General features: G+C 25.8%; 1 protein-coding gene across 1 annotated transcript; it reads left to right on the top strand.

Moving 5' to 3' along the window:
* Positions 1–711: 711 nt before the first annotated feature.
* Positions 712–2,034, top strand: LOC107848468. The gene has a single exon (XM_016693240.2). The coding sequence runs from the start codon at positions 829–831 to the stop codon at positions 1,321–1,323; it is 495 nt and encodes a 164-aa protein (XP_016548726.1). The 5' UTR covers positions 712–828; the 3' UTR covers positions 1,324–2,034.
* The last annotated feature ends 9,831 nt before the right edge of the window (positions 2,035–11,865 follow it).

The raw sequence follows: 11,865 nt of genomic DNA, 5'->3' as shown, positions 1-11,865 counted from the left end.
TGATTTCTTTTGTATCTTGTTCAATTACTATTCCTTACCTTATCTTAGATTGCTTTATGTTGAGTCGGAGGTCTATGAAACAACCTCTCTATCTCATATTTGAGGTAGTGGTATGGACCGTATACATTTACCTTCCCTAAACTTCACTTGGTGGAAACATACTGAATATGTTATTTTTATTGTTATCATTTTGAAATTAATTATTCTATATTTAAATATTTTGTTTATCTCCTTTTTAAAGTGAAATAACTAATTTTAAAATAATTAATGTTGAGATAATTTTTTTCCAATCAAATGAAGGCTAAGGGCAAGAAAAAAAAATATAACTAAATTTCTTAATTTTATTGGTTAAACAAGTAGAAAAGAAGCTTGAAGTAACTGATTAAATTCCTATCATATGATTAGAAGATCATGAGTTTAAATATTTATAATAATCTTTAATAATATTATAAAATAAGACTGTATATAATATATTTTAGTAATAGAATTCTTCTTCAAATTGGGTATGTAAGATAAAACTAAATATAATACATTCTTACGGTGAAATTTCTTCTCAAATCTTACGTATCGAAAACTTTATACTCTCCTTTTTTTTAATTGATTAAACAAGTAGTAAATTAGAGGAAAGGACATTTTGGACTTTAGCAACAAAACCTTATCCATTTCATTTCAAAACCTCTATATAAACCACCTCAAAATAACCCCTTAATCCACTAAATCAAAAATAAAATATACAACAAAACACACAAAAAAAAAAATCATTGCCCACACAATTCATATGAACTGAAAAAAAAAAAAATATCAGAGAAAAAAATTCATTCAACTTTAATGGCTGCTTCAAAAGGCTATTTTTCCAAATCAAACTACCGTTTCCTTTCTAACGGAAACCGTAACGTTTCCGTTACTTCTTCTGATATGGAGCTCAACGAATCCGATATCTGGAACTCACCGTCGCAGTCACCGTCGCCGGCGCGTGGATCAGCGCGTGCATCTTCACCGGTTGCAGCAACGGCGCGTTGTTCATACAGAAAACAACCGGTAATAAAACCTCGAGTACCGTCTTCAGTACCGGTAAACGTACCGGACTGGTCGAAGATATTGAAGGACGAGTACATTGAGAATCAGTTCCGAATAGACCACGATGATGATGATGAAAATGACGTGGAAGATAGAATTCCACCACATGAATTTCTGGCAAAGCAATTTGCCAGAAACAGAATTGCCTCGTTTTCTGTGCATGAAGGTGTTGGAAGGACACTTAAAGGTAGAGATCTGAGTAGAGTAAGAAATGCAATCTTTGAAAAAACTGGATTCCAAGATTGAAACTGAATTAATTCGGTTCGGTTTGGTTTTTCGATCTTCATCGATCTAACTTTGAGAAAATACAAATTCGTATTTTCCTACTTTACAAAAAAAAAAAAAGGATATATATATATTTTTTTCTTTACTTGTTTTTGATATGTTTAATCTTTTTCTTATTGTTTTTGTTATTTTTTTATTTTTTTTAAAGAGTTTTAGGTGCATGAATTTTGATTTATCTGAGTATTGTAATTTACGTGAAATGTGACGAGTGAAAATGAAAGGATGTAATACTAATATATACTAGTTGTAATACTAGTATATTTCTACCTTTGTTTATGTTATGTTTTTTTTTTTTAAAGAGTTTTAGATGCATGAATTTTGATTAATATGAGTATTGTAATTTACTTGAAATGTGACAAGTGAAAATGAATTTTGATTAATATGAGTATTGTAATTTACTTGAAATGTGACAGTGAAAATGAACGGATAGTAATATATGCTAGTTGTAATACTAGTGTATTTCTCTTACTAGTATATTTCTCTTATTGTTTATGTTATTTTTTTATTTTTTTTAAAGAGTTTTAGGTGCATGAATTTTGATTTATCTGAGTATTGTAATTTACGTGAAATGTGACGAGTGAAAATGAAAGGATGTAATACTAATATATACTAGTTGTAATACTAGTATATTTCTACCTTTGTTTATGTTATGTTTTTATTTTTTAAGAGTTTTAGATGCATGAATTTTGATTAATATCAGTATTGCAATTTACTTGAAATATGACGAATTTTGATTAATATGAGTAATTGTAATTTACTTGAAATGTGACGAGTGAAATAAACAGGTGCATGAATTTTGATTAATATGAGTATTGTAATTACGTGAAATGTGATGAGTGAAAATGAACGGATGTAATACTAATATATGCTAGTTGTAATACTAGTTTATTTCTCTTATTGTTTATGTTATGTTTTATTTTTTGAGAGTAGATGCATGAATTTTCATAAATATGAGTATTGTATTTTTCGTATAACTTGATGTGAAAAATTATTTGATACATGAATTTTGATTAATGTTATTGTATTATTTGCATATTTTTCAGAGTTAGATATATGAATTTTGATTAATATTATGCTATTATTTGTATAATAGTGATTGTGAACGGAGGAAAAATATGAGAAATATGAATTTTGATTAATATTATGCTATTATTTGTATAATAGTGATTGTGAACGGAATGTGATGAGTGAAAATGAACGGATGTAGTATTAGTATATTTCTTAGCTTCGTTCACGTTGTGTTTTGTTTTTCGAGAGTTGAAATGTATGAATTTTAATTAATATTATTATATTTTCGTATAATAATATGATTGTTAAATGTGGCGAGTGAAAGTGAGCGGACGAAATTATGTCTCTCTATCTCCCTCATTTTGAAAATGAAAATGTTGAAATAAATGGGCGCTGAAAAGTAAATGCAACAAAAAGTAAAAGTTTTCCTATTTAAATGGCTTTGGTGGGAATATAATGATATTTTTATTGTTTAATCTAGATTTTAGAAATTGGGATAATGACTTAATTAGGTTAATAAATCTGTGGGGTCATAGCAAAAGGAAAAAAAGGGGTAAAGAGTAGCAAATATATCTAAATTTTGATGAAATTTTGTTATCATATGTCTTAAATTTGTTGGGTTATGATTTTTTTGATTATTTATTATTATATTTTTGTGGTGTCGAAATTGTGTTGTCATGTCTTAAATTTTTGTGGGGTTATATGATTTTTTTAATTATTTATTATTATATTTTTGTGGTATATAATTATTCAGTTAGAATTACTGATTTACTTCATACTTTTGCGTGTTTAGTGTACATGTATTCATACAGTGATTTAGATGAATAAATATATATCACAGAAATATGATATTTAATAAATAATCAGGATACATGTATTCAGTGGTTTAGATAGATAAATATATATCACAGAAATATAGTAATAAATAATCAGGGTTATAGTATCCTGGGGTTATATGATTTTTTTGATTATTTATTAGTATTGTATTTTTGTGGCATATAATTATCCAATTGAATTATTTTAGACTTTCACGTGCTTTATGATTCAGATGGACAAATATATATTACAAAAATACGATAATAAATAATTAGTGATAAAGAACTCTCGTAAAATTAAGGCGTGTTACAATAATTTTGTTTAAGTTTTATGTGTCCATTGGTTTTGATTCCTTTTTTCACTTTTCTTAAATCTTAATTAATAGCCATTTTAGTGGATCGTGTTCTAATCAAATGTATCAAAACTTAGTTTAAGCCTTAAGTCATGGAAAAATTAGATTAATATTTGATCAATAAAATCTATCCAAACTACATCCCAAGAAATTAATTAAGTTAAACCAAATTATCAAATGTGAATTGAGATTATTCAATTGCATTATTTATTATCCTACGTAACAGTCTGGATGTGCCTTCACTAGAATAAAGATGTGCAGCAACAATAGCTGTGGAGTCAGAATTTTTCTTATAAACGTACAAATTAATCACGTTCAGAAATAAACGTACAAATTAATCGAAGGAAATTTAATATCTATTATATATACGTAAAAAATAATTTTAATCATATATAAATAAAATAATTTTTCACTGAAGAAGTTCAAATGAAGCTCTGATCCAAGGATAGTTCCGCCCCCACAAGAGCATCATAATTTTAATACATAATCATGATGATCGGATTAGCTTGTCTTGATAATTTTACTAATTATCAGTTATTTATTCACCCTTAAAGATACAAAATAATTTTGTCTATATAATTTGAACATATCTCCGAATAAATTTTGCCTTCCGTTGAGATTTAAATTAGATATCTAGTAATTTCGATCTATTTAATCGACCGATATATTATATTTTTGTGCATAAAAAAAGTAAAAGTAATATGTTAATAGACATAAACTACTCAAATTATCTGTCATGTTTTCAAAAAATATTTTTCTCAAATTATTAGTCGTTTCAAAATTTTAAAACGCCTAATAATTATTCTTTTCGTTTCATTCTAGAAGACTACAAATACCTAAATGAAGAAGATATTATGATTGTTCAAATATCATTATTGATGAATAGAATAGTTTTAATTTTTTTTTTAATTAATTATTTTAAGAAACGTATAAAAGAAAATCACGATTGATAATTTGAGAGAGCGAAAACATTTATTAGTGCTAGTTAAGTACCTAACTACTAAACATAAGTGTCCATATCAATGTCAAATCAAAATTAATCAGACATTACTTTACATTATTTATGAGTTTGTCCAATGGGGTCCATATTATAAGTGCAATACCCAATAGTTTAGACCTAAATTAAATTAAACAATAATTTCATTTCTAGCCACAACTTTAATTTATACCTTGATGAGACCTCCTTTCTTTTTCATTAATTAATATAACAACTCCTATTAATTAGTAGCTTATAATAAAAATTCAATATATGCCTAGATGTGCCACTAGGGGCTACATATTATTTTGATTGACAAGTGTATCAAAAATCATCGATGAGAAAGTTTGTTTAATTATATTGTAGGTGTCTGAATCAGTTTACGTGTATTTTAGTTATTTTTTTGATACGTGTTACTTTCAATCAATATAGGTATTATTGTGTAATTAACCGAAGCCTCAATCTTTTGAGACATGAATAGACATTGCAAAATTAGCTCATGAAAACGTAATGCATTCACCTCTTTAAGTTTGGGCGAATTAACGACCTGGCCATAAGTTTTTATGACCTGTTAATAACTCAATCTATTTTAACCTATTCAAATACAACTCATCTATAAGATGGATTGATTTTTGACCTATATGAGACGTTTTAATCCGTTCAAGACTCAGTAGCGAACCCATAATTTAGGGGGCGTGGGTGTACGAAAGGTTCGAACATTCATATTCATATCTAAAGCTTTAAGATTCTGTCTCGAAACTAAAACACTTAGCTATCTGCTTGGTTTATTAAGTGTCTTTTGTAAATATTATACCAAATTTTATATATTTTTTATATAATTATACTTACTCTACGTTAAATTTAATGAACGTCGGAGCATAAAAATTTTGACTATAAATCCGCTTCTGGTTCAAGTTCAACTCAAATCGTCCATTTGCTACCCATAAATCTAAGATATTGTTTCAACGAAATGTACCTACTTCATTGACACTAAGGGGTCGTTTGATAGAGTATATAAGAATAATGCACAATATAGTGTATGAATAACGGTTGCATTAGTAATTCTTATATTAGTTATGTTTGTATTAATTATGCATGTATTATTTCTTATATATTGTTTGGTTTGATGTATAAAAAATAATATATCTTACATAATTTCTATAAAATAAGTGTTTGTTTACGAAAATAACCTTCTTTAACTTTGTATACACTTTTTTTGCAACAAAATTCTTTTGTCATCTTAAACATAATTAGTAATGTTGAACAAGTATATAGAGATTTAGGATTAATTGTAAGACCTTCGTCTTTGCGCATCAAATGTTACACCGATGCGGATTAACATAGTCGAAATAAAAATAAAATACAAGATGTAAAATTCACGAATAGTCTCAAGATTTTTTTTTAATCGTTTTAAAGTCCCTCGAAGCAACGTAAAAATATGTTGTGGTTATTTAAATCAACTATTCATTGTTGTAAATTAAAATGGTGGGAAAAGAAATTGTGAAATGTTTTGAGAAAATTCACTATTGAAAATTAAAATGACGGGAAAAGAAATTGTGAAATATTTTGAGAGGAAAATTGAGGGGTATTAAGGTCATTTAACAAGTTAATACATGTGTTAAAAGTCTTTGTATTACGAATACACACTTTAATACACAATAGAGTGTATAACTAATGTTTGCATTAGTTATACATAGATAAAAAGACGTACCAAACAAGGTACTACTAATACACATTAATTAATGCATGCATTATATTTTTCAATACATTCTACCAAACGACCCCTAAGTAGAATTTCGTATATTAAAATGGGAATTTAAAATTTAAAATTTAAAATTTATGATTCATACATATTCAATAATTCCTTTTAAAAATATACAATATTTAGAATAAAGTTACTAAATTCTAGCTCCATATATTCCATGAATATCAAACGTTTAAAACAATATAAATGGTAGTAATTTTTTGTCACTTTGGATAAGCCAATGATACAATTTTGAAAACCAAAAAAAATACACCAATAGCAAATAATCTTCCAAAGTTATCAATTTCTTTTTCTTTTCCTTCCAAACTGTCAATTTTTATTTTTATTTTTTGTCTTTTCTTTTTTACTTATTATTCCAATGTGTCAATTTATTTATTTCTTTTGAAAGGAAGATAAATTCATAAATTCAATTAATAGTAACACTGAAAATGGCACTTATTTTTGTAGCAACGTATACCCTCAACTATTATGAGTGATAAATGTATGGGCAATTGGAATTGACTTTTTTTTGTGAAAATGACATAATTTAAAGGCAAAGAAAAAAAAAAAGAGAAATTATTTTGATGCCATAATGTGCTCATCTATAAAGAGCATAATCCTATAACTCAAAAGGGAATATCCTTCCTCGTTGTCAAAATACTTGTCACGTTTTACTTATAAAATATTACTTTATATTAATATATTTTTTATTAAAAAATATATAGTTAAAAAAAAGTAAAGACGCAAAAAAATGCATGAAATGTATAGGTGATAAGTTTAAAATAGGCAACGTTATGTGGTACACACAAGTCACAAGCATTTGAATAAGTATAAAAGTATTAAAATTATACCAACAAATAATTAGCATGAGTTTAGAACTTTAAAATATAATAAATTCGTATGAAAAATATTAAAAGAAAAATTCTTAGAATTTAAAATTTGAATCCGTCGCCGCAAAAATATTAGTACTACGGTATTTTTGTAATTTCATAGTTTTTCCGCTTTAATTATTTTATTTTATTTTTCTTTTTAATCTTCTATATATTTGAAAATTGTGTAAAAGGTATTATAAATTATAATTAATTAATAAATTAAATCATTTCTAGGCACATAAAAAAAATTTAATTGACTCAAAATTCTATTCAGTGCAACATAAATTAGGATAGAGGAAGTTTTATATTATTTAAAAATATCATTAAAAGTAATGTAAATTACAATAATTAACAATTTAAAATATCTAAAAATTATATGATAAATTTAATAAATTCTCTCAAATATTTCATCAGTATCACATAAATTTAGAGAGAAAAAGTTGGGTTGACACTTTGTACATATTATTGTCATTTTCATAACTCTTAACTCGTCAATTTCAAGTTCGCGTTGCCGCGTTTTGTTAATTTCATACTCATTTTCCAATTCAATGTTCTTTTTAAATTTTAATTGGACTAAAATGGGAAAACTATTTTAAAAAAAATAAAATTAGGAAACTTTGTCTTAATAATCTTACTTAGACACGTCGAATTTAACTCATAATAATAACATCTTCAGTGTAATTATATCAAAGACATATTATTATAGAATTTAACGGATAATATTAACATATTCAGTGTCGTCGTATGAGTGTTAATAACTTAAATGATCATTCAACTTTAGACTTTATCCTCGAAAGTCATTTAACTTTGAATTTACTCAGAAAATTACTCAACTTTAGATGTTTTACTCAGAAAGTTACTCAACTTTAGACGTATTATTCAAAAAGTCACTCAACCCATTTTATTAATTTTTAAACTAACTTTTGCTTATGTGGAATTTTTTTATACTAACAAAATTCTAAAAAATATAAAATATCTATTTAATGACCTTTTTATCCTTTCTTTCATTCTCCTAAATTATTTTTACTACCTCTTTCTCATATTTTGCTTCTCCTTCTTGCTTGCTGAACTTTTTCAACCATCTGATAGGATTTATTCGAGAATTTTTTCGACCATCTGAGTAAAGTTTAAAATTAAGTGATTTTCTAAAATAAAAATTCAAAATTGAGTAACCTTTTAAGTTATTAAGTCCATCGTATGAGAAGCATGTTTATAATTTGAAAGTAGTGGAATCATTACTTTGATGCAAGTAAATCATATCTAAAATAGTATTAAGAAAATATTAATAAAGAAGTAAGTAAAAAATAATAGCAGCAACAGATGCTATTAGATTTCATGTTCAAATTCTAAAGAAAATAAAAATAATAGGTGATTTCTTTTATTTGTTATTTAAATTTAGATGGATTTAATTATTCCTTCTTGTGTTGATAGAGAGTAGCAAATGCCTAATAAAATTAATCAATATGCACATATATTATAATTATAAAGAAGATAAAATAGAAGACAAAATTAGTTTATTATGTGAATTTAGTTTAAGGGCAACTTTCTCCCCTTTTTTTTAACTCCATATTTAATCAAATACCTTAAAAAAAAATATACTAATATCATAAGTTCTTCCCAACATTTAAAAAATGTCAAGTATTAACCTCATTTATTTAGTATTTGTCAAAAATAATCTCTACCTCACATTTTATATGTAGTGGAATAGACAATGTATACTTTATCATTTTCAAATTTATACTGAATATATTATTATTAAAGACATTTATTGTAAATTATAAACAATAGAGTCTACAGAATGTGATGTATACGTAATTAGGGGGAGAGCTACCCTCTGTCGAGGGGTTCATCCGAATCTTCTTCGGCGGAAAATTATACTATTTATACATGGTTTAATTTTAATTTTTCTTACATGTATATAGATGTTGAACCCCCTTCAATTTGTTCGTATGTTTATTTCTGAATCCCCTTAGTGAAAATTCTAGCTTCGTCACTGTAAATAACTTTATTCCTATCTACTATCTGGCGAAGATTGAGAGGTTATTTTTGATAATTTCACTTTATATAACACTATTATTAATTGAATACACTAAAGCAAAAGATTATTTTTGTTCTTTATTCTTTCTTGGTTGTATAATAATAGTATATTCCACAAATTAGTGGAAATCAACATTCTTATCCCACTCAATTATTATATAGAGAATAAAATTACTTAAAACACTCAACTTCATCATTTCACATGAGATGACAATGTGATTCAAACTTACAAAATATTATAAAGTAAAAAATATGCATATATAGTGGCCTTATTACATCAATAATATAATAAGTCAATAACTGATAATTCAAAATATTTTAAAAATTACGATAAAAAACTCATGAAATTCTCAAAATTTAAAAGGTGTAACATAAATTATATGTAAATTGGCTTAAATTGTGTTGAGCATGGTTTGAAGAAATTATTTCAACAATATAAAATGTTTCTCTAATATTAAACAATTGTAATTTCCAAATATACTATAGTGATGACTAGGATAATTCTTTATATTAAAATGATGAAGCAATTTGTGAAGTGCTAAATGAATTGGATTTTTCAATTCTTTGCTACTTGGCATGTATAAGCAAATGATAGAAGAGACTTTAATTTAAAATAATTAATATTTCTATCAACATAAGAGCAATAAGTCAATTATATAAGTTATCATATATTCAAACTTACTACAAAAAAAATATGATTTAGCTATAGACAATTTTTTTCTGTAAATAATAAGAATCCATTTTTAATCTTGATTTAATGATGAATTAGCAATGAATTATCAAAAAATAGGGTTGCCCAAAAATGAGTTTTGTAAATCTATTTAGTTGGACCTCAATGCTGATACCGGACAAGAGAAATATTTTTTTAAAAAAGAAAAAGATAACTTATGAGTAGTTCACAATAATTAATATGATTGGTCATGAGCCCTTTTATTTTTTAATAAGATAATTTGTCACATTTATTTAGATATGATCCATGTCATGCAAGATTTTGCTCAAAATTGGAAGGGGTTAGAAATTAAAACTCAAAGTATAATATGTCCCTTAGTTATTCTAAAGGCCATTTATGAAAATGTAATAAAAGAATTAAAGAAAAAATGTGGTATAAATAGACAGAACACATAACTAAATTTGTGAAGGAGAAACAAAAATAACAAAAATGCAATTTATGTCATGTAAGGAAGGCATATATTATCATTACATACAACTATATATATATACTCGAGTAGAGGCAGATTCAATATTTGAGATTTTGCTAAAAGAGTACGATTTTAAAGTTGGAATCGAAAATAGCATTTGGAAGTTAATTAAAGTCATGTTTGTATGTGTGATAACATATTTGAATTCTGATCGTCTATTATTTCATGCTAATATTTTCACCTTGGAATTTTTATTCTAGGCAACGGTTCAAATCATTCGTGGACATATATGTTTGAAATTATTCTTAAGACTAAAGAGTAATATTATTATCATTGATTGGAAATTAAACTATGTAAGATTCTTCTAATTGAATCTAAATTACATGAGCACAAATTTGGTTTTTGGGCATCTTGATAATGAAAATGAAATAATTGACCAAAAATAGTTTGCATTTTTGGACTTCTTTGAGGATGAAAATGAAATAATTGACTATGTGGAAGGGGATTTTCACAATCTTATAAAAGAATAAAGAATATTTTGATCATTGATTAACAAATGGGCCATGAGAAAAAAATGAGCATGAATTATTGGCTCTCCAAAGAATATATTATATAAAGTACAAATTGTTATAAATGACTCAAATAATTGAATCTCATCTACATGGGGAGAGCTAAAAATCCACGTATTAGTTTGATCGAATTTAATAACTTTAATTTGAATTCTCAAGTTATATTAAGAAATTTACCAAACATGTACCTAATTTAAATTTAGAAACCAATTATTTGAGTCCATATAAATCTATAATCTATATCTATAATATATTAAAAAAATGAAGGGCTTCACAAATGTCGTTTGAACTTTTTGTCCTTCATTAAAAGTCTATGCTTTAAATAGAATCGTCTTTTCACTATTTTTCTAATATTTAATAGTAAAAAATTAATTAAATATGTTTATGATAAAACTTTTCCTTATTAGAAGTTATCAGAATTAAAGACAATTAATATTTTTCATTAGTTTAAGAATTCTAAATCAACTAAATTTGATTTTTAAGAAGATTTAAAAATTTATAAATCTACATCTACAATATATTAAATCCATTAACCACTTGAAACTTCTGATGATAAAATGTATATGTGCTTACAATAAAATATATGTTTTGAACTTTTTGCACTTCATTAAAAATCTTCGTAATAAATAAAATCGTCTAATTTTAAATAATCAAAGATTATACGTGCGAAACATATGCGGCTAAACTAGTGTTATAAAACATGAAGAAATATTTTGTTTTTTCTAATTTTAATAGCAAATAGTTTACCGAACCTACCTATTATGTATAAATTTGAATTAATCAAGCTAATGAATTTTGAATACTAACGGCCTAAAACAAACAAAAAGAAATAAGAATGGAATTTTCTACTTGTAGTGGATATTCCGACCTATGATTATGTCTAACTTCAGACATTTGGATCTTTAGCTAGGTTTGGCCAGTGTTTAACTTCAAACCTTCGAGTTGAAAATTTTCAAATTTCAGCTCAAATGCATGAAGCGGTAAACTGGC

The sequence above is a fragment of the Capsicum annuum genome, unplaced genomic scaffold, assembly GCF_002878395.1.
Source record: "Capsicum annuum cultivar UCD-10X-F1 unplaced genomic scaffold, UCD10Xv1.1 ctg4411, whole genome shotgun sequence".
Classification (NCBI taxonomy): domain Eukaryota; kingdom Viridiplantae; phylum Streptophyta; class Magnoliopsida; order Solanales; family Solanaceae; genus Capsicum; species Capsicum annuum.
This window is presented reverse-complemented; position numbering and strand designations above follow the sequence as displayed.